This window comes from Amblyomma maculatum, chromosome 3 (genome assembly GCF_055883805.1).
Source record: "Amblyomma maculatum isolate TAMU_Amacu chromosome 3, ASM5588380v1, whole genome shotgun sequence".
In the NCBI taxonomy this organism is placed as follows: Eukaryota; Metazoa; Arthropoda; class Arachnida; order Ixodida; family Ixodidae; genus Amblyomma; species Amblyomma maculatum.
This window is the reverse complement of record NC_139346.1, coordinates 206,634,596-206,658,717: the sequence shown is the minus strand read 5'-3', so window position 1 is coordinate 206,658,717 and position 24,122 is coordinate 206,634,596. Positions and strand designations below refer to the sequence as shown.

Here is a 24,122-nt window from a genome sequence, read left to right as displayed (position 1 = left end):
CCTTTTAACGCAGTGGTACATATGATGAACGTTGGTGGTTGGCTGGGTGGTGTACTAGATCCCACCCATTGCTCTTGCAGATAATAAGGATAGAAGGAGGGCCTGAAATTTTAAATAAAGTGTGTAGGTTGTTGAGCAAGTGACTTTTCATGCACAAAAGACTAGAAAGAAATGAAGCGAGGTACACAGCCAGAAGTCAAAGGCTTGCACCACGACACGAGAGGCAATCATGCAGGTCACGAAGAAATGCTTGGGGATGCGATCAGCTAATTTCCGTAAACATGTTTAAAAGCCATGTGCTAGATCCTCCTTCAGGGAAATGACAAGACACTCTGCTTACCTTTCTCCTAGCAAGTGCATCCCGCTGCCTCATTCCCATGCCTAGGTAAGTACACCAAATGTAGAGTTGATCAGAAATGGACTTGCAGTACACTGTGGTTTTGAATATGCATTAGGCGATAAGTTTTTGCATGTACTGCACATCCCTTGAATATGTCCCGGCCTGCAGGGCCTTCCCAACAAGCAAGCAGTATTGGTGATATATTAAGACAGACAATGAAATGAGACTGAGATTGTTCGATTTAATATTTTGTGCACACTAACAATATATGCTGCTGCGTACATTTAACATACATGCATATATGTGCTTGTATACACTCTTAAAAAATAAAGACGTATGAAAAATAGATTTACATTGTAGAAGTACGTCTTACCCTTTGGCACGCTGAACAGCTATAGATTGTGCTCATAGAGTTGGACTGACACAACGCCTCACCAGGACTGTAAATGCAATCCAGGATAAAAATCTCGTTACTGTGATATTTGTTCTTCCAAAAAGGCTGAACTGAATATCTCTCTCAGAATACAAAAATTAAATTTAACTTCCAGAGAAATTATCTGCATGCGACCAGTGCACAACAAACTTTGTAAGATTTCGCAGGTAAAAGAAGCAATGAAAACTTGCTTATCATTTTGACAATGTGCTAGCACCATACAAACATGCTCCGAAAATGTGCATGCTCGTGAAACAACATGACATTGGAATGCCTATACTCCATTTCACAAGCTGTTGTGGCACTACTAAAGGCAAGAGTGACTTGGGCCAATCAGGATGACGCACATAACAAGATGGGGCTCCTAGGCTCCTGTGCCACTGTTGGTGACAGGCACGTAGAAACCCAATATGTAGTGCGCAACACCACGTTTAGCTCAAGTTGGCCTTAGCTTTGTAGTGCTGCAAACAGCTTATGAAACATAGTAGAGTCCAGTTTGAAATACCACTGGCTTGCAACTACAGTGACGAACACTGACTGTTAACCGCAATGACATACAATGCACAATACTTCGTTGACAGGGTGGCATGTAGATCTCAGCTGCTTCAAGCAAAACAAGTTTCACAGAAGCTTGTAAAAATCCACTATAGAAAGAACACGCTATGACTAGCAAATTGTGCAGCAGTATCAGATTGCACTGGCATCAGCTGTTGGAATGAAAGAGAGAGGAATGCTTGCAGTAGCCACAGAACACACAGAAGCGAGCAATATTTGCTGACAGTATACAAGACCAAAAGCCCATAAGACCAAAGGCCCATAGTTTCCACCTTGGCTTGTGGCTTGGTTCAAGCAACCTACCTCATTAGCTAGTGAATGCAAATAAAAAATATTCAGCACTTCCTTCTCACATTTGTATTCTTGCAATTGAAAGTGGAAAGCAAATGGCTATGTTTCTCTAGGTATTCATTTTCATCACATGTTCATGTCAAAAGGGCTGTAGATCACTACCATTTCATAGGGATTTTCTATTATACATGTTTATACATGACTAATTTATCTGGCTTTTCCAAACAAAGAGCATTTAGTTCCATAACATACATGCCATTCTACAGAGGGAAATATGAGTGGCCTGCCAAAGTGATAGTGACCCATTAAGTGCCTAACTAGCCATTCATAACAGGAGACTGGAGAGCTGCACTGATTCTTTGCTTGAGTTGCAAGCATTTCCATTTACAGACATCAACATATGCACATGCCGTGTAAAAGACACTACAGTTCACAGACTAAACAACTATGACCAGTACCAGATGTGTCTTTAGACGACACCCACAGACAAAGCCTTCGGCTAGTTCATACCAGTAAACTCCCTTAAAGGCGAATTTGAAGGGACCATAAGAACTGGTTCATATTATCACTTGTTGATTGCACAAAAGTGTCCATCAGAAAATATATATGAGCACAAGTGTTTACAAATATATTTTACATGAAAAAAAAAAAAAAAATGACCTTACAATGACAGTATAGTCGCAAATAGAACGTATATTGTGCTATGCATGAAGTGAACCGAAGATGGAGAATGGGCATGAAACAAGCTCATGTTATACAATTTAATAACAGCATTGGTAGAGTTTTCGTCTTTCACCACCTCCTTTTCTCTCTCTTCTAGACTGGCCAATAATCACAGAGCAGAGCAAATGAAGTGAAATTTTACAACGAGTACTGCATTTCACATTTAGTGTTTGCACTGAAGCAAAGCTACAAAAAAAAGTAAAAGCAAGTAACAAGCAAATTGCCCTTAATGAGCTATGATTTATTCCGGAGCACACTGCCCAAGTGCTCTAAACACGTTTGCTCACAAATGCAGTACATAAAAGGACGAGGCAAATAAATAAGCTTTGCTAGCCACTATGCTAGACCACTGCACCATCTCAGCAACCGGTTTCTATACATATGCCAGTCCTTCATGCTGCGCTACAGTTGTCGTCTTTACCGCCTCCACCTCCTATGACAAAGTTACATTAAAGACCAGAATGGGTGCGATCCATATTTAATGTGCTGCTGTATTTTGACACCTGGCCTCCAAGTGGCCCATGAAGAGGATGATGTTGGGTGCCTCACATGTGTTTTCTCTGCCAACGCCTTGTTTTCCAACCCAACTGATGGCTGTCTTGAACAAATCGTGTCATAGCGAAGCCTAGCACGTGTCAGAACAGGTTGTGCTTGCTTTCACTGTTTCACACAGAGATTAAACTGGGCTTGTTCAGACTGTCTGATGCAGAGTATTGCCAAGCTAGATGACAAAAACAATAGTGAGCAAGTCGGCGGATAATAAAGTTGTGGCTCAGCTGATCAAAGCAGTGCTAAACTAGAAAAAGTGGTGCTCCACACAATAGTCCGTGCCTAACTATATGCTAGATTGTCCATCAAATTTCTTTTTATTTTTTCAATTGCATGGAAACTGAGTACTGTTGCATGAGGTCACTGTGGTTCGCAGTTGCTGCAAAAGTTTGTCTTCTCTGAATGACATGCGAAACAGCTCGTATTAAGCAAATTTAGCTTGCAATGAATCCTATGGAAAACCAAACATATGTTGTTGTATTGTTCTTATCTGAGAATTCCTCTTAATAAAGTATCAGAAAATGGTCCCCAAAAAACTATCAAACAACAGTATAAACGACAATATTTCAGAGGCATCAGTAGCTTGAAAATCCTTCAGGACAAAAAAGACTTGAACCAACTATAATATGGAAATTTGTACTTGCAGAGGCATGCTGTCAGTTGTTAGCTAAGCAAAATGCATACTGATTAAAAGCATCTTAAGTGGTTAGCCCAACATATTACCATTTCAGCAGCATAATACATGTGACAATTATATTAACATTTGACAAAAGAAACAAATTTCTTGGATAAAGCTGGCTAAGTGCTGGCACCTGATACCACGCCAATCAATGAGAAAGTAAGAAAAAATTCACTCACTATGGGAGGAGCCTTATGAAAGGAATGATTAAACTTGTCTTGGATGGAGAAATGTGTAGCGATAAAACTGCAAAGCAGACAAACTTGCTAACCTCATAAAACAGTTAACATCCCTATTGAAGCTATGATTAAGATTAAATGACATTAACACTGAGACAGCTAAAACAAAGAGTATAGTTTGGGCAATGAACTCTGGCAAATAAATCTTCTTAAACACACAACAAATAACTTGGTCTTGCCCCAAGTTGCAAGTGCAAATTTGAAATTTGAAAAGCAATATTTCAGCAACATCAGCATGATTCACACCCGCTTACAATCTGCATTGAAAAAAAGGTGTTGCAATTAATCAGGTATAGAAGTTCTCTAAGCGAATTCTAAAAAGAATATAAATTGGGCTTTGAAAAACATGTTCAAGAACATGCAAATTGGAATGCAAACATACACGAAATAAATGTACCAGTACCACAGCTCTCATGTGCATAGAAACATGTTGCCATTGGATGTAGGAGCAAAAATTTTTAGCCATTTTTCCTAAAGGAGGAAGCAGTGGAATCTGTATATTTGGGCCTTGTCCAATCAAGGTTTGAAGCTTTTCTAAATATACCTTCATTATATGCATGGCACTTCTAATCACCAAGGTGTAATAAGTACAAGTATACTGATGAGAACAAACGTCAGGTATTTAAGAGTAACTAAATTCCAATTAGGTCCCAACAGAAAAAAATGTAGTAAGATATAGTAATAAGGAGAGAAGTTTAGGGTACAGATTCTAACATGTATATATAGTCACAGGAAACTCCCTTTTCTTGCAGTGAGCAAGTAAAGTGCTATTCGTGTGTATAAAAAAACCTAGCACTAGACAGAGTATAACTTCTTCACTTGCTGTAATCCAGATAAAATAACTACAACAAAATGAGCATCTAGCTAGAAAATTTATGCGATGATCCCTTCTTTCTTTTGCCTAATAAAAGGCATCACAGATGTGTTTTCCCTGAGCTGGTTGCTTCAAAAACACGAGATCAGATTGACACTCTGAGAAACCCTGGTCAAAGCACAGGTAATATTTCATGCCATAATTATGACTAAACAAATTAGTATATAAATAACATGTAAACTGTTATACATAAACTGGCAATTTCAGATTCCACAGCTTCAATCCAACAAACTTTTTCATTGTCATTCTTCATAAACTTTGTCCAAGCAAGAAATATGGATGAATTTTAACATTATTAATCAGTATAAATAAAATGTGAATGTCAAATAAAACACATGCGTTTATGAACTTCTGAAGTCAAACCCAGGAAAAAATTGACATCATCTGTGTTTTGACATGAAGACTCATGACTAGAGCTCAATAATCAGGTTATCACCTAACAATGCCACACTGTCAATTCAAGTAGTCATGAACAAAGCATGTTTACATTTTGTCTATTCCTATTTCAGCTTATATTGATAACAGTCCAGCTCCATTAATATCGGTACCCTATCCACAAAAGAAAGAAGTATGTCAGAATGTGAGGTAAAGGACATGCAGTGAGAGTAAATTGACAGTGTAAGAGTATGCAAGGTACAACACTGCTGTCATCATAATAAATGCCCTCTTGCCAGACGAAGCCTCCCTAACTGTAGCTCAGAATAGACAGGAAGGGTTTTGTTATGGACAGTTACCACTATAGCCCAAACAACACTGATGTGTCCAGCTGCAGGTACATATTCAGACACCTAAAAGCCTGTGCATGACATATACACGATGACAAAAAGCCATTCTTTATGAAATTACTAAACAGTCACAACCTTGAATCTTACCAATGGTTTAAGATGTGCCCCTTTCACACTGCAAAGCATGGCCCACCATTCTATGAATACTAATTGTTGACAAATCTGGTTATTACCCCCTTATTGGCAGCAAAGAATCAGGTGGAGTGATGAGATTAAGACTCACTTTTCTTCAGGCACAAGTTTTCACAGCCTGATTGAAATTGCAGCATAATCTTGACACAACACCTCATAGGCTAATAACCTATAATAGTACACCATATCATGAAATAAAATTTTCTGAACTAGAGCATTAAGAAATGAAATTATTTGGTACCTTGGGTGATGGCAACCTATTATATTTCAAATGAACTTGATATATCTACCTAACATGACTTCGGTATAGTGCAATAAATGTTTTTGGGCTAACTGATAAAGCCTACTCTGTAATAATAACAACACAGATACATCCAGTACCTCCCTTTACATTATCAGAGATGCAGAATCTATGCAGCAGCAATTTTTTTTACCTAAGAACGGCCAAACCTGAAGTATTTTGGAACTTGTAAAACAATTCCTTGAGGTGCAATGCATGTGTTCTCAGTATATGACAAGAGCAAACAGGAATGCTAGGACTGTGGTTATAGTATGCATTGGTCACCAGTGGCAAGTTACTTTGTATACTTTGTTAAGCAAGTACTGCTCCGCTTTTTAAAATCTCACTATAAATGTCAAAGATTGCTTCAGGCTCTGAACACCTCCATGGCCTTGGCAGACTGCCCCTCTGTACACCTCAGTCAACACATCAGTCGACTTTAGCGTGTAGGAGTCAAAAACAAAGCACGGATGCAAAGCTTTCTTCCGCTAAAGCCTAGAGCGTCATCACAAATACTGCATCCAACATAGTGGAAGTCAGTACCTGAATTCATCCATACCTAAGGTAACAGACAGTGGTGTTGGGTTTTCATGGGCACTGGCTGCAGCCATTGTAAGCAGGGCATTGCTGCTAGAGTCTCAAGTTGAGATAAAATGTAAAATGCTCACAACTGTAACCTAACTTCTTCACTCTCTGCATATTTAGAGAAGATTCAAGGCCAAAGAATATTCATGTAGCCTAGATTTCTGTTATGTGTGCAGACGAGGGAGTATTCGGGGCCTGTGTAAGAGGTTATTATAGAGGCTAAGATAACACCTCTAAATATCAGAATTGGATATTTCCAAAGATGCCTCACTTGCCATTGCTTTGCTATGCTGGAAAAAGCAGAAGTAGTAACGTAATGTCTTCCTCCTTTCTACATTTGAGTGCTCCAAAACTGTAGTGTGGCAACATATATCAGTTGTATATCAAGCAACTGCTATAGCAATTTGCTATATCAGATCTGCAGTTTCACATTTGCTAAAAGCAGATAAAATTAAATTATGTCTTGCTGCTTCAAGATGGCAAATCGAGCAGACCTTGATAACGATGACATATACTAAGGCTTGTGCAGTTGGTTTTGTTTAATGGTGAAAGCCGCTTATGTATGTGGCCACTATCTTAGACATTAATGCAGCAGGACTAGAAAGCTGCTTACACAACTTTTGTGCCTGGTTACTTGAGTGCGGCGCAACCAACACATCAGTAGAGGCAGACCTTTTGAGAAAAGAGAAAAATGACTCTTTGGTACTAACAACTGAGTAAAATTTGCAAATAACAGATTTTGGGACTTCACCTGTGGCGATGGCTATCTGCCTTTCTCTCTTACTGCTTGCATATTAGTGTAATAGGTTGCTTTATGACCTTTGGTCCAAATGCAATTTTGGCAAGAAGCACTACACATTTGTTAAAATTCTTAAGTGTGAGTTTCAAGCAATTACGGAATTAAAAAGCATGCCATCACGTCACCAACCTGAACCTTTCCTGCCAAATTATAAATAGCTTTTGCACCAGATATTGAAGCTCAAGCCATTGTAGTAACAACGCAGCCAGTATACTCTGCTCTAAGCAGAGAAAATGAAGCCAAATTTTTCATCAACAATTAAGATGCCACAGTAGCCCAACATTTCAAGCATTCACATTATAACAGCTTTAAAATTAATTCACAGTACAAGTCAGCGCAAATAACCTGCTACCTCCTCCGACTCAAAACAGGCTTTTCTTGCTGCCATATAGAGGCATTCATGAGGACATTAAGTACTCCCTTACAAATATGTGCGCTTATCTTTTAACAGCTTGCTAGCTTGCGGCCAGAGGGTAACCCTCTACCTACATTGTGTCTCATAAAGATGCCCCATATTAAATACCACCATGGCCCACCTCTGTGGCAACAACCGCCGTGCTTCCCTGAAGATGATAATGTTGGAGTGAAGTTCTGGGCCCAGGTTGATGAAGCAAAGCTTCGCCATCTTCACGCATGGCTCGGAGACCTCATCACAGGCCAGGGCAGATAACTGTATCATTCATGTCAGATCCAACAGGGGGCACTGATGTCTTGACGAGCATATGGGTATACTGCCCTTCCTTTGGATACAAAGCCTCGGGTCCCTTCAGAGCTTTTTCCTGAAGTCAAGAAAGGAAATTATATCTCATGGCTCATCAGGCTCTCTTCATGAATGTATAACCTCATTAGGGTAAAAATAACAAAGCAACCAATCTTGCGCATTTCTAAATTCATGTGTGAAACACAGCCATCTTACTCACTTTGATAAATGCAACGACCTCTTCCTGATCAACGGTGCTCATTTCATAGCGGCATCCCCAGGCTACTAAAGCCAAAGGCTGGAAAATATTCAAAATGGCAGCAACACTTGAAGCACAGCACTCTGCACAATTTCACACAGTAAAAATACTTTTACATTAAATGGCTGAGATAAACAGCAACTTCATGTAAGAGTACACCAATATGCATCACGCAACTAACAGCTTTAGATTTAGTAAAACAACTGGGCTGTGATAAGTAAAATTTTAATTATAAAATAATGAAACAAAGCAATAGGTTTAAATCAAGTAGGTCTAAATAAAGAGACTTTTCAATACAAAATTGATGTTTAGCCAGACAAGAATGTCAGTATGAATAAGTCGGAAGGTTAAATTAAGTGACTTCAAATGAAACAAAATTCATTGTAAGCTTTCTGGTTACAAACCTACATATTTTTTGGGAAAAGTGAAATATGATTTCCTTTCCAGCTTGCCACTTTTCAAGGTACACCTGTCATGAAGTAGCACGCAATACTGCTTCACACTCACTCAGTGCAGCAGCTAAAAGCTCATCCATTTTACGTGTAAGTAATTCTTACATCCTCTTTTTTTTTTTTCAACCATGCAACATGAGTTTGACTCAATAAATTTCATTCTGACACTTGTCATTTGGCTGCAGTATTAACTGCAATCAGCTTCTTTTCACCATGATAAAAAGCAGTGTGCATAGCCAAATTCTGCAGTAATGACCACAAGCAATATGAAAAAACAATATATCGCAAAGCTAAAATACTTGCAGAGCACAGCTCAACTTTTGCATTCCCATGTATCGTGATTGTCGGTCAATTTCTTTCTAACTGACCTTTTCGTATTCTACAATTCCATTAATAAAAATGCCATGTTAAAAATCAGTCTAGGAGCTGGTGACACTCACACTCGAGAGCCATAGTGTTTAGCAACGCACATGTTTATTAGTTATTACTTCTGCCACACCATCATAAAAAAGGCTGAAATATTTAGTCACTAAACGTTTGTGGATTTATGAAGCATGAACAGGACCAAAAATATGCACTTACTCTTTCCGGGCTGAGATGCACATAAGGTGTGATGACATGCTTGCGGATGCACCCTACGACTATGCTGCGAAGTGCATTTACATAGTAAGGGTGTGTGCACGGGTGGTATAACATGACGATCCCACCATGCTGAAAGTGAAGAATAATGAAAGAATAATGCAATTAAAAAAGAAACATTTTAAACATATCCCTTTTGTCTTAAAGGTCACAACAATCTTCAAATGCACAAAAAAATTAAGGATGGATGCAGATGAAAGGACTTTATGAGGCTGCAGTGCATAATAAAAATAATAACATCATAATAAATTATAAGTATCAATATAAAAAAGGAATAAGAATAATAGTGAGGCAACGCATGGAGACTCATGCATTGTATGGCCCCATGCAGAGAACACTGAGTGACCAAAAGCTTACTGACCACAGTTTAGTTTAATAATTGACTGACTGACTGCCTCAAGAAGGCTAGGCTTTGTCATATTTTGTCAAAAACTATGGGGCACACCCCACTCACAAGCACCAACATGAAAGGCAATCAAAAGTAGCTCCTAACCTCGATATTGTGAAGCCAACGCTGAGGTGGAACATATTTGTACTCTCCAAACACAGGCCAAAGAGGTCGATGCCCTTCACTGAAATGTGCAATGTATTATGAAAAGGGATTCCAAGGTGCAGAAAATGTTGACCACAACAAGATTAGCACTTACTGTGTTGGCAAGTATGAGTCATACTTGATTTTATAATTCATACAGTAGTGTCTAGGCTGCAACAAAGAAACCAAAATGTAAAAATGACACAGGTGCACTCAAAAGCAATGGTTTCAAATGCATAGAAGCGAGACTGAAAACACTAGTTTTTTTGGACTGCGTGTTCATACAGACAGCAATCGTACACATGTACTACTTGCTAGCTCGAAAGATTTTAAGGCAAAAGCTCTACTTCCCTCATAAGTGGTGTGAGCAAGAAGTTTTAAAGAAAGAGTGGGCAAGAAGTGGCCACAAAAATATAACGTGATTTCAGATTAAAATTGTGATGCAAATGTTGTTTGTGCAGCATTCAGATTGGTGTCATATCATTTTTCTTCGCTGTCATCTTATTTAGCATCCATCTGCTAGTCAAGTTGAAGGCTAGTTTGTGAGACGGACTCGAACTGACTACATATGTACCTTCAATTGCATGCTGTTAATTCTAAATGTGTCCAAAATGTGTCCATCGGGAAGCGAGACAGATACTGTGCTTTTCCTTTCCCCCAAAAACCAAACCAACTAACGATGTTTAACACTTTGCCAAACTCTGTGCCAGTCTCTCAATGTTAAACCGCCAAGCGAAACCATGCCAAACAGTGCTTTTGTACGGCTTAATTGGTTTAAGTGGTGTTAAACCCCAGCTAATTTACTTTGATGCAATAGCAAAAACACATTTAAAATGGTTTTCGTATCATGTCAAGTAGAGGGCATAGAAAATAGAAAACCTCGACATACTAATGGCCAACAATTTTCTGTTACTAGTGGCGAGTCCTAACCATAAAAATAGTAAAGCAAATGAAGTACAACACATACGTGAACACATGTGCACACACGCACACAAGTGCACATGACGCATGGACACACCAACTTTAAATCAAATTTCTTATACACAACATCCCAGGGACGCACCAATTGCACCTTATAGCAGCCACAAGAAATAGCTGTTTACTCCTAACTAGCACATACCAAGCACACATATAAAAGCAATATGTTTCAATACCAACACCATCATTTGATGAACTTAAGTGCATTATTTACTTACGCGGTAATCATTAGGAACTGTATCACAACTCTGCTTCGAGTGACCATGCTGCAAAGAATAAAACAAGATTGATCAATGAAACAGCCCCTGGCGCCATATTCAGAATGAGCTATGTGTTCCCGTTCATATTTTCTCCAAACCCATGCTCATAAGCAAGAATACAAGGCTTCCCCCACAGCTCAATCAACAAATGATCAGTTTACCTGCAGTCTCACTAAATCAAACTACGATCAAATCTAAAATGGTGAAAATGTGATGCACAAATAATTTCAGCAAAAACTGCAAGTTCAAGGAGAGGGCTAAAGAAGTACTTTGCTTTGGGCTAGTTGGTTCATGGTTGAAGTGGATTATGAAGACGGCGCGAAAGTGACGAGGACAAGGAAGGAACACCAAAGTAACAGGACAGGCGCTAAGTTGGCCTGATAGGTGCGTATTGAAGAAAATGACTGAACTGTGCTAACAGTTAAACAGGATGGAAGAGAACACGGACATTAACTAGCGACCAAATAGCTCATTGCGACTAGGAAGGCAGCATCTTCATTGCTGCCTCCCTTCTTGCAAGTGCCTACAGCCACCTCTGTGGCTGATTTATTGTGACAGAGAAGACAGCATTTGTTTTGCTGCCTTCTTCATAATAAACCTTTTGGTTGCTAGTCAGCATATGTGTCTGCGTCCTCTTCTGTTTCGTCTGTGTGTTCTGTGTTCATGTGTTCATTCAGTTCTGTCAACTCTTTTATAAGATTAACATCAGCTATAAACAATAATTTGTTCACTGCCTTCAGCAGGCCTCATGCAATAACTACCACCTGCATATGCCATGGCACAGGTGATTTAAACATGCCCAAAATTACATTTTACATTACTTGTATCAAATATACACAAGCACACCCCTGTGATGTGACACCAATAAGACTCACGAATATCTTGACATGAAATTATGCACCGCAGAACCACATGACATGAGTCTTGGCTATTTTTATAGTGAAAAGGCAATTGAAACTTTAACTTGTACTTTGTTTAACTGTGTTTTGTTCTGTGTGAGTGCAGCATAGATAAAAATATAAACACATCAACTTACAGCGACTGTTCCGAGTGGATACATCGCCTTTGGGTGGTAGCATACATATGCTGTTGGGTCATCAAAGAAGTCAACAGAGATGTTGACCTAGAGAAAGGCGATTGAAAGGACACAAATTTAGTCAGTTTTGTACTCGATAATCAAAAAGATTTTACGCTTATATTCATGTAAAGATAAAAAACTGTTACTGCTTTACAAGACATGAGGGCATTCTATTACGGTTAAGCATGTAGTAGAAAAAGGCTGACTAAAGTTCCATGTGTACACTGGTTGCCATGCTGAGCAAGTTTTCAACACAGCAGCCGTCTAACAAAATTACATTCCAATAAATTGCCCACATCTAGGCTAATAAAAATTACATTGAAAGCAAAATGCAACTAAGATCAATTTGAAGACATGTTAATTGCCTACTAGGCTGTTAAATGGTAAATGTTGCAGGCAGCAAAATTCTGATAAAAAAGAAAAGGCCAACTTTATTGCCTCTCAGCAAATAAAAAATAAATAGAGGTCTGCACATCTAAAGTGATGCCAGGTTGCATGAAGGAGACAATTCTAAAGCCCGCAATTATTTTTAGGTTCAGAATATTTTAGGTCAAGATAAAATGGCATCCAGGAGGAAGTAAATTTTTTTACAGTGAAATTACTCACTGAGTGCAAACATCTCAAATGGATCGTTATTATGTCAAAAACTAAATTTCTTTTTGATGAGTATTATTTTATTATGAGTTCTTCTAAAAGTAAAAACGAATGCTGGCTAGCTCAAGCATCAAATTCAGGCTATACTAACCTTTGCATCATCACAATCAGGGTTCACCACTCCCATTTTGACACCATGGACAGTATCCTGCAGCCTCTCCGGTACCTCCCCTGGACTGTAAAAGATGAGTTGAAATCACATGTTTGTTCCATTTCCATATTACCCTTATTCGACAGATATCAAAATTTGTTGCAAATATAAACCAGTCAAAACTGATATACGAAGAGCTAAACTACATAGAAAGTTCTAATTAAACTTGGTGTCCAGAGCAGATTGGCAACATTCTGTAACCTGATACGTTAAGGAAACTTTGAAGTACTCAATCAAGATAGCATTCTTCAAACATCAGTAATAAGGGAGTAATTACCCATTGGCATCCACCCAAGCGCAGTCATACTGCTACAAAGGGTACAGCTTTCCTTTGTAGCCGTACAGCAGCGCTTGGTTGGATGCCAATGAGTAATTGCTCCCTTATTACAAAATGACACCACCTTGGGGAGTTTCCCCTAAATATTCGTTCAAACATCAGTCCCAAAACATTTGTCGACGATTATGTTACTACTTCCTAATGCGAAATTTGAGTGAAGCTCATCAGCTGTATCAGCTTTTCGATAAATTGAGGCAAAGAATTCGAGCAAGACATGTATATAAAGTTAGAGACAACCTTTTATTTTTTGCACATATTCCATACTAACTAGTTCCTCTTCCGCGAGTGACAGATACCTGTAGACTACTTAATTGGCTCTAATTAAGTTTCGATGGAGGCGAAAGGAAGAGGCATCCGTGTGCACTGTTAAATGTCCCCAGATGGTCAATTACTCCGGAGCCCTCCATTATGGCACCGCTTTCACTCTTTCTGCTTTCACTCCTACCTTCCCCCTTTCCTTTCCTGCGCTGTTAAGGTGCCCACAGAACAGCTGCAACAGACATTGCACTTTTCCTTTTCTGTGAACCAATTATTATTGTTATTGGCTCTAAGCAATTACCTAATTAAACCACAAGCTATTTTGTCAATTGCACGCCTTTCCTTGATGCTCTGTCTGATGGTACCATTCTTTTTTTTTATATAACAACTAGTTCCCCTTCTGCGAGTGACATATAGTGGGCTTTTCCTTGATGCTCTATCCTATGGTACATTTCTTTTTTGGCTGCGAAAGTGGTTACAAGGAACAACGGTGATGCCGATGATTACATTACTAAATGCAGAAACTGGTGCCAAAGTGTTGCGCTCTAAAATTTAGAGAGCACTGTGGAATCTATACTGCAGAAATGCAAAAGCCTAAGCGTTACTGGTGCACACGTGCATCGCGTTTGCTGTCATTATTATTACAAACTAAATGCACCATCATTATCATTGCTAATGTCATCATTGTCATTATCACTAACTGCAGCATCATTGTCATCACTGCTATCATCCTCACGGTAGACTAGAATTATGATACACGTTTCACGATCCTGGGCGTGGCTCAGTTGGTTAAAGCGCTTGGCGAGGGATTCAAGGGATGGAGGTTCGATTCCCGGTGGAGACGATTTATATATTTATTTAATTGATTTATGGAGCTGGTTACGAGGGACAACGCCGACAACGACACCATGAAACAGAAACGGGTGCCAAAGAGCTGCGCCTTTTAAGGTCATCACCAGTACATGAAGTTAAAACTTCAGATAGAAGTAAAGCTACAGGTTCTGCCTGCCATAATGAGTTGAAATCCCAACAAAGTCCATACAGAGGTCTATAGCGTCCATGCATTGAGTCAAGTGCACGCATATTAAAAAATTATGGGGCCATTTACGCCCCGCATTTAAGGGTATGACGCAATAGCTTGCGCAACCACCAGACATGTAAAGCCCCACCTTAATCAAGCCATATGAATGTGCCTGCATGGCCTAGGAGTAGCATGCCTGTCTCTGTATCCAAGAGAATTGGAATAAGGTTGATTCTTCTCCCACCTTCCCACCTCACATGAGCAACCTGAGCTGGCAGCTCCTCCCAACTTTCTGATATGATGTGGTCTCATTAAGTTGCACAAACCATCGAAGAATTAGTGTTCGGCCATGTCAGCTGCAAGGTGCCACCTGCCAGTGCCATGCCCGTGATTTTTAGCTCACAATGCGATATGGTGCCGACAGGAAATGATGCTACCAGCCCTTTTGTAAACACGTTTGGCATGACTAGCAACAAGCAGTCAATCGCAAATGCAACTATTGAAAACACTTGAGGTACTTATTAAAAGACTATCTGTTTTATGTTGTGCATCAGAAAATAGGCCAGTCATGAGCAGAAATCTTATTTAAGCATGGATAAAACTATCGTTATTTTCTAAGAATCATGTAAATGAGCTCAAAGCATTCATTCACACAGGAATTAAACTTATCTATTTTGCACATGCATGATGCTTCAACATAATTAAATGTGCAGCAACTTATATAGACAATGCTTTGTTGTCTAGAGCCACACAGCCTTGCAACGATGCTTACTTTTCAAAGGGTCTGAACACCAGAAATACTGGCCATCTAGGAATCACTGAAAACTATAGAGGCAGCACTATACAAGTACCACCTCAATTTTGATTGCCTCAGGGTTACCAACTGTACACTCTGAACAAGCTTGTAGGCTGAAGAGGGATGCTCAACATAAACATTCAAGAGCTTTACACTCTTTTGCATTCAAGAATGTCTGCCAGCAGATACTCTCAAAATGTGCTTCAGGTCTGAAAAATCTAAGTTTCCGTTCAAGATGGGCTGCAACTTCAACCGAATCTTTCCAGCAACTTTCTCATGAGGAAAAGCTGCGATACGCAGCTGTACAATCTGGACTAGTCCGATGTTAGTAGTGTTGGTTTCACCCCACAAGTGACAGTTTGCTTATAGTGCTCATGAGAAGGTGAAGCTGGTGGTGCACAAGTACATAAGGTCTTGGAGGTTGTATTGAGAGAATTTTATGCAGTGTAGTTTCCGAAATGTGCCACCATTCAACTCGTTACCACTTTACCAGCGAAACACTGCAAGCTGACACAGTAGAATATCAGGAGAGATAGTAGCAAAAAACAGTTGTTTCACAAAGTTTGGCTCATGATATTGGCACTAAGCTGGCATCAATGTCACAGAAAATTCATGAAGCCATCGAATGTTGCCACATATAGCTACTGAAATCCAAAATTGATCCAAAACCGAACAGAATCTGAATGTGTGCCAGAGTTGTATTTCGAGTGTCTTTTAAGGCAAAAAAAATAGGGTATTTATGGAACAAACACTGGAAATAGCCATATACAGGCACTGACACTAAGAATAGGCATTTATATACATGATAAAAATAGTGTTAAAACCATATTGTCACCACCTAATCCATGCTCACATGCAAAAGTGGTGTGCACATAGCAAAAAAATATGTGTTTGATGAAATCTGATCTCTAATAAAGTGTCATTGGTGTACACAAGTATGTATTCATATTCAGTAATAGTATCAAATCTCAAAAAAGTAGTCTCAATTACTAGCAATAAAGTTTCTGTGGATGAACCTCTGATATGTTCTTAGCTCTTGGTGGACTTTGCGAAGACAATGTCACACAACAGTTTCTTGACAGAAGGCACAATTGAATGAAGCGTTACTCTGGTATGAAGTGGTTACTAATTTAGATTTTTATGACCTCTAATACGCATCTCTCGTTTGGGCAATCAAAGGCCAGAAATGTGCGGTCTTTGTCAAAGTCTTTGTCCAAAGAGCTCACCACAACTCAAAGTGAGAGTGCTGCTGAGACGCTGTGAATTTGTCAGAAGCACTTATCAATATCAAAGCTGCATTAGGCAAGAGGGCATGCCCTCTCATTCATAGTTACATTACAGAAGGCATTGATTTCATTTTTCTTACTTTTGTGGATCAACTGGTTCTCCCACTTCATTGCCATGGCTGGTTTGACTGATGAGTACAAATAAAGCAAAAAGCAGTGGAGGCACTCCTCGATCCGTTTTCATTCCACAGCTGAAATAAAGATGTCCTCTTGCAGTGCTGCGAGCACCACCTGCACAGTTGAGTTTGTGGCAATGTAGTGCATGCAAATTGTGACTACACCAAGCTGTGACCCTGAAATGTTCTTAATGTTTTTGTGTTCAGTGCAATTGCAGCAAATGTCTTGCTTTTTTTTTTTGCTTTAATAAATCCTCTTTTAATCATCCTTTTTTAACTCTATTTCCAGCAGCAAGCAGTAGCTGTAAAAGACTAATTCTGGACTAACTGCCTGCCCTTGTCGTTTACTTTTTTTTTTTCTGTACTGACCACTTAATTAAGCTCATTATAGCAAGTAGTCAACAAACTTGCAAGAAATGAATAAAAATCCCAAGTTTGTACGGTCACACTGTTGTTGGGTCACTGCAGTACCTGAAGAAGGGTAAAATTCAAACATTCTGACTGAGTCAGTTGGCAAATAATGTTGAAAAGTATACTCTTTAACATTATCAAGCCTCTGAACCTTTCAACCTTCAGGTACTGCACTGGTCCAACAACAGTGATCTTACGCGCTTCTAGTTAGTAAGGCAAGTAATACAAGGAGAATAAGATGATCTTTTCTTTCTTGGCCCATGGAAATTAAAAAATACCTGTCTGACTAATGATTGCAAGGCATTTCCAAATTGCAGTTCAATTCATAGTAACACCAGTAGTTGATATATTAATGCAAAAGCATCATATATGTCTCATTACGAGAAAAGCCAGAACTGTTCGTGCCCAAGAGATAGTCCTAAAACACACAGCAATGGTAAGAAAAATGAATGATGTCATCAAGCGGCCATATGACACTTACAGCAAGCCAAGAAACCATGATATCATTGAATGCATCCAGATTATCTGTGACCGAGAGCACCACCACTTCAGAAGATCCTGCACGTGTCGTTTGTCTATGTATACTCGCTACTGGGCGACCACCCTATGGTGCCAGTTTTCTTGACATACATATTGACATACATATTAAAATTGTGATGCAACTGTTTACTGTACAGCACTCCGTGTGGTGCAATACAATTCCTCGTTACATATAGCATACACATGCTAGCCAAGTTGGAGGCTAGCTTGTGACCAGGATTCAAACAAATTAAACATGTACCTCTAATTTTATGCTTTCAAGCTGAGGTTTGAGGCAATACAGATCCCAGACGCTACATAAAGCATGGCAGTCTACATGGGTCTAGATGGAATACACAGACACACACATGCACACACAAACACACACATGCACACACACTGAATATAATACTACCAGCAAAAACTTCAATAGATACTGAAAACCTTACTTTAGAACATTTCACCCATCAGGACTATAATGCTTTTGCATTCATACATAAAGGAGTCTTAGGTGTCTTTGCTGAATTTTCGAAGCATTATATGTGCTGTATGAAGTACATAAGTGGTATTTTTTATATTTTCTTAACACAAATAAAAGATATGTTAAATAATAGCATAAAGTAGGTCACTCAATGATGAAGCTGATATAATTTTTCAGGCCTTTCAAGTGCAAAGACTGACCGACAATACACAGAATTTGAGAAAATCTTTTTGAATCATCACGTAACTTTTCAGTACAAATTGCAACAGCATTGAGGGCCTACCAAGGCTGCCATGACCAAATTGAGCTCACATAACATGATACACATATAATTATATAGCATTTAGTTGAGCAATAATATGGGCGTAGAAAATAAAATGATAACCAACACATGCAAACAAGCAACCTCGCCAGCAATAAATTGGAAGCACATATTGGATACATGGCTGGGTAATTTTATTTGCGTCTCCAAGTAAAACTTTCTACACACCAGCACACATCAGCTAGTTTGATATTTATTTTATTGCATGCTTTCCATTAAAAGCAGTATTGTAACATACATATATAATGCAAATAGTGCGATAAGCAGTAGTAGTAGTAGTGCTGGGCACTATACATTCATTCTGTGTCAATAATAAATTTAAATTTATTAACATATAGAATGATGCTATTATACTAGGTTGAGTTATACCCGTGCCACATGTGTGCATTTAGTAGAATTGAGCACCTAATGCCTCAAGCTTTAATGCCATTCAAGTAGTGTCGCACATACAGATTTTATGGCATTAGCCTTACTACATATATTCGCAGACAGCTGAGTTCAATACAACTCGCTTGCCCGAGAAACGCATACTCAGGTTCCCATTTCTCCTGCAGAAAATGATGCAGGACCATAAGAAGCAACCTCCAACTTAGTAGCAAATGTTTTATTCACAGCCGTCAGTCCTGTAATTTCACCCCAAAATTGCAATTTTTAAAGACACTTATGACCAATGTATACTCTTTGCTTATGTGCTGGCATATGAGTTTATAGATACTTTTTCAGCTTTTATTCCAAAAATAGCGTCACTTTCTGCAGGATCATTTTAATATTACATCTGGCAATTACTTACAATATTTTATGCTCATGAGTAATGCTTATTGTTATCTGCCTGGCAGGGATTGTCATCATCGTGACATATGTATAATGACATCAAAAGTAGATGTGTAGCACCATCTAAAAAATTACATTTAACACATTCTAGACATTCAGCATTTACAACAAACAGTGCCAACTTTCTTGGCAGAGAAAAATACAAAATAAAACTTTTTATTCAGAAACTACAAGTTGGTATATGCCACCGAATTGCAAAACCAGGGATGTTAGTGTCTGAAAATGTGTAGTGAATATGAGGAGCACAGAATTTTCCTTTTATGCCTTCTTGATTCCACTCAAATGGCTGGAAGGAATGAAGTGTTACCGAGTCCTCCTAGATTATGCTATCACACTTACTATGACCATACACCCCAGAGAACCACAAATATTTAGAGGAGGTCCACAAATGGTCTCCATATCAAACATCATTTTGAGACATTCACAAAATATCTGTATGACCAGTCTCAGGAGATTGCCAATTATCAGACAACCACTTCATGGATTTCGAGATATGATCAGGCTATCACTTTATGCACATCGCTGAGACACTAACAAGTGGCTTTCTGCAAACATTCACAGGCAATGATCAGACAGGCTCCCTGTGCCATCACAACGATACAGCCATGCCTTGTAAATCTTTCAAATGGTATAGACCTTAGAGTATGCACCAATGAAGCCCCATAAAAAGGGCTCAAAAAGGAGGTTTTTTTTAGAAGCACTTGCAGTCCTACCGAATAAGTTTGCATAATGTTCACACAAAAATCGCAAAGTAAACTAACAATTTTTTTAAATACAGAATATTAGCAACATGATGTGATTACTTGGATTTCTCATTTTTGCTGTCAAGAGATCATAATCGTGTGAAAGAGCTACATTCAACCGGCTAGTGTCACTGGCTCAAATAGATGTCCTTATGAGGGAGATGTATAAGCTCAGATTTGGTTTTTAGAGCAGAAAGCTGACACAAAGAAACAAACTTGCAGGGTATTAGCACTTTGTCCTGCCAACTTTGTTCCTTCCTGTGCTGCACTAAAATCAAGTTCAGTAATAAACAAAGTAGCCTGCAAAGACATTCCTGCAATATTGCCACCTGACGGTTTGAGGTAGCGGTTGAAAGACGAAGTTGGAGACTCTCGCGCGCTTCGGCTAGCTAGGACTGTGGACTCTTGAGCCTGTGTCTTTGTGTTACCGTTTCCCGTGAACCTCTGTTTTGACTGTGTGTCTCTGCCCCTGTTGCCCATTCCCATAAATCCCTGTCTTCGTGACAGTTTTTGTGGAGGTGCGGAGTAATTGTCCTCTCAATGTCGCACACCCCTCCGCGAACCAACGACACCGAGCTTTTGCCTGTGGACACGCCAGTTCATCGCGTCAGCCGGAGGAGCCTGGGCCTTCCTCCGGAACACGGGCCCTTGGAGCCCACTTCAACAACGAGCCTCCGGCCAGCCACGCAAAGCACTACATCGGTCATGCAAGGTACTCCTGTTTACCTTCAAAACCCCCGAGTGCCGAAATCGTTCCATGGCACTGCGCATGAAGACGTTGAGGATTGGCTTACTCAGTTCGAACGAGTCGCATCCTTTAATCAGTGGGATGACAACTTAAAGCTACGGAATGCCATTTTCTGCCTGGAAGACCATGCTTTGACATGGTATGAGAACCGAGAAGGCACATTAACATCATGGCCTCAGTTCCGCCGTCTTATCATAGAGGTGTATGTCAGCCTGGATAGGCTCGAACGAGCAGAACGTGCTCTACAATCTCGGAAACAGATGCCAAACGAGTCCGTCATGATGTATGTTGAGGACGTGATGAAACTATTTCGACGTGCGGATCCCAACATGTCTGAAGACAGAAAGCTGCGCCACCTGATGCGTGGGGTTAAAGAACAGCTTTTTGCTATATATAGTCCCTCCCACTTCTTTCAAATCAGTCACTGCATAGCATGTGACAACTTAACAATAAATTATATATACATTTAGAAATAATTTAAAATCATGTATGAATGAGTACATGTTTGCAGCGTGATGATATCCTACAACATTTTCTGTTGTCAGTTATTGTTTTATATATAACTGATTGTTTGGCTTGAGTGCTGTAGGAATAATAAATATTAATTACATTATTCCATTCTAAATGTAACATTTTCTGTTGTCACTTATTGTTTCATATATAACTGATTGTTTGGCTTGAGTGCCGTAGGAATAATATTAGATTATTCCACTCTGGAAGCATTGCTACCTGTCCTGGTGAATCATCTCCTTTATGATCAATTTACTGCCTGAAATTTTTTTTTGCTTCACCCCTTCAATACACGTAAAGGAGTACGCCACAAAATTTTTAAATTTTTCTCATGTGCGTGTGTGTTGTCCATCTGCTGATTCAAATATTATGTAAGAAAGTCCTCTTCCAAGGCATTAAGGACATCTGCTAAACATAGAATAGTCTGCATGTGGTCATTGCGAGACATCATCTGTCTATCAAATATTTTGAGAGGTACATTTTGTGGTTGTGCATATAAAGGATGTAAAACAGTTGTCTGGGAATATGTGGTCTAGCTCGCTGCCAACACACTACAGTGACAACAGAAGTAAAAGGGATTGCTGCAGCTGTGCGCCACGCTTGGAATTGGGCATGAAAGTGCATCAAATTGCTATGAGTTGTCAGCCTAGATCTGTACGCGACAGCGCTCAGCACGTTGCAAGCCATATATTAGCAGGCATCACTTCATTCCAATCAAGGCTACTGTATTTCAGCACAAGCTTCTACAGATGCTGCGCCCATGATGACGAACGAAGCTGTCACGAGCTCAGCCACGGAGCTCAGCCAGCCCGCTCATGGGAGATCCGGGATCGACACCGGCCGCGTTTCAGTGAAGGCGAAGCACAAATGCCTCCTGTACTATGGTCCCTACTGTGCTATATCTAAGCACGGCAAAAAAAAAAAAAAAAAAAAAAAAAAAAAAAAAAAAAAAAAAAACTCTCCAACTGCGGCAGCTAACTTTAGCCGTTTTTCTGGGCCGGACGTTAAACCCTATAGAAGCAAACCAAATCAAACTGAAACTACCACAAAGAAAAACAAAAAAAAAAAAAAGCAAAAAACAACAACACCAGAGAAGCGTAAAATGGACCGAAGTGAATGCGCGCTATTTTAGTCGACGTGTCCAGATGTCGCTCATTAACGCTTTTTATTTTCGCGGACGTGCATTCTCAAGAGACCCCTCGCCAGCACCCGTAATTTAATACTTGTTAAATCACGTGTCCTGAGAATCGATCTCACTTACGGAACACATTACTGTATGTGCAAGCGTTGGTTTTCTATCGAGCACAGGAAATATCTTCATACTATGGTATTCATACTATCCGGAAGGATTGATCTTATCCAGGGTATGTGTTAGTCATACGAAAGTTCATACATCCACGCAACGAAAGGTGTGTCTCATAGTGAATTGATATGGCACATTATTTTAGAAGACCTTTCACGTCTACGTATCAAACTAATACAAACGGCACTGCAATCGCGAATACACTACCGAGACTGCTCACGTTTGCAAAGGTCCTGTTTTTAAAGCAAAAGGCAGGCATATGCGCGCGCATGGAAGCGGAGCTGCTGACAGGGACACAGAAACGACAAGTTAGCACGTGATTTCACGTGAAAAGCGATCAATTAAGCGGTAATCTCGACCACAAAGACCAGTTCATCAAGATATGCCGCTTGAAAATGCGGAGTCACAAATTCAACCAAGCTTGACGCGTCAGCATGGCAGAGATCGCTTGCAACAGGTCTGCTTACCACGGCGAAAGCGCGGATCCAAAGCGATCAGAAGCAACTCCAAGCTGCAGGATGCGCGAATAACATATGTTTACACAGAGCCCGCTTGCGATCAACTGCTAGGAAATCACGTATGCTGGCGCCCGTCAAAATCAAGAAGCACCTGGGCCGCCTGAGCCGGATGATAAATACGGAGCCCGGAGGGTCACGACGTTCGCACGCACAGAGAGGAGACAACTGCGAACAAGACAAAGAGAGAGAAGAAAAATCTCCTCGTTGCTAGGCGACAGAACGCGGCTTCCTGCTTCTGCTTTCTGCTCTCTCATATACGAACAGGTCATATGGAGAGAGCAACGTGATAGAAACCAGCTCCACCATTTTGGTTCTCTGTGTGCTCCCAGCGCGCGAGAAGAGAAGCGCGCTCTCCCTCGAGACCAGCCGTAGTAGAACCAAGGAGGTTATATATATTTATATAACCACCTTAATTAGAACAGCAGAACAGCGATAATCTGAGCTATGAGTGGCATAGAATCATCTACAATAGAAGCTGCGACAACAAAAAGGGCTTGTAAAGCGGTCAGCGTCAAAGTTAAGCTCTGTCGTGAGCAACGCAGAAGGCTCAAATATGGGGCAGCGTTTGGCTGGTTTTACCAAGTCACGGATGAGAGCACTGTAACAATAAGAGAAAGAGAGCAAACTTTATTTACATGATGTAATTATGCGGATGGTTCACCCAATGAGAAGCATTCGCGCGCACGGAGCGCGCTTTCACGTGATTTTTTTTTTTATTTTTTTATTTTAACTTCGTGGGCTCCTAAGGCTACGTCAGCAACGTGGCTTCCCCGGCACGCGTGCCGGCGACGGGGATGAGGACACCCATTTCCGATGGAAATAAGTTGTGCAACCAATCAACCAACCTCGTCAAAAGCATTCGTGTCGGACCATTTTCGTAGAGTTCGACAACTTTTTCATTCACACCTGAGTGTTTAGAGCGATATCGAAAAAGTTAAATAGTTAACGTCGGCTA

At 39.9% G+C, this 24,122-nt stretch overlaps 1 protein-coding gene across 1 annotated transcript; it reads right to left on the bottom strand.

Moving 5' to 3' along the window:
• Positions 1 to 561: 561 nt before the first annotated feature.
• Positions 562 to 23,342, bottom strand: LOC146197517 (uncharacterized). Its single transcript, XM_084599407.1, has 10 exons — positions 23,117 to 23,342; positions 16,746 to 16,896; positions 12,908 to 12,992; positions 12,121 to 12,207; positions 11,043 to 11,090; positions 9,962 to 10,017; positions 9,808 to 9,886; positions 9,258 to 9,386; positions 8,185 to 8,262; positions 562 to 8,043 (listed from the first exon to the last, which is right to left on the bottom strand). Exons 2-10 carry the CDS (start codon positions 16,847 to 16,849, stop codon positions 7,915 to 7,917), a joined length of 795 nt encoding a protein of 264 aa, XP_084455533.1. The 5' UTR covers positions 16,850 to 16,896; positions 23,117 to 23,342; the 3' UTR covers positions 562 to 7,914.
• Positions 23,343 to 24,122: the final 780 nt, after the last annotated feature.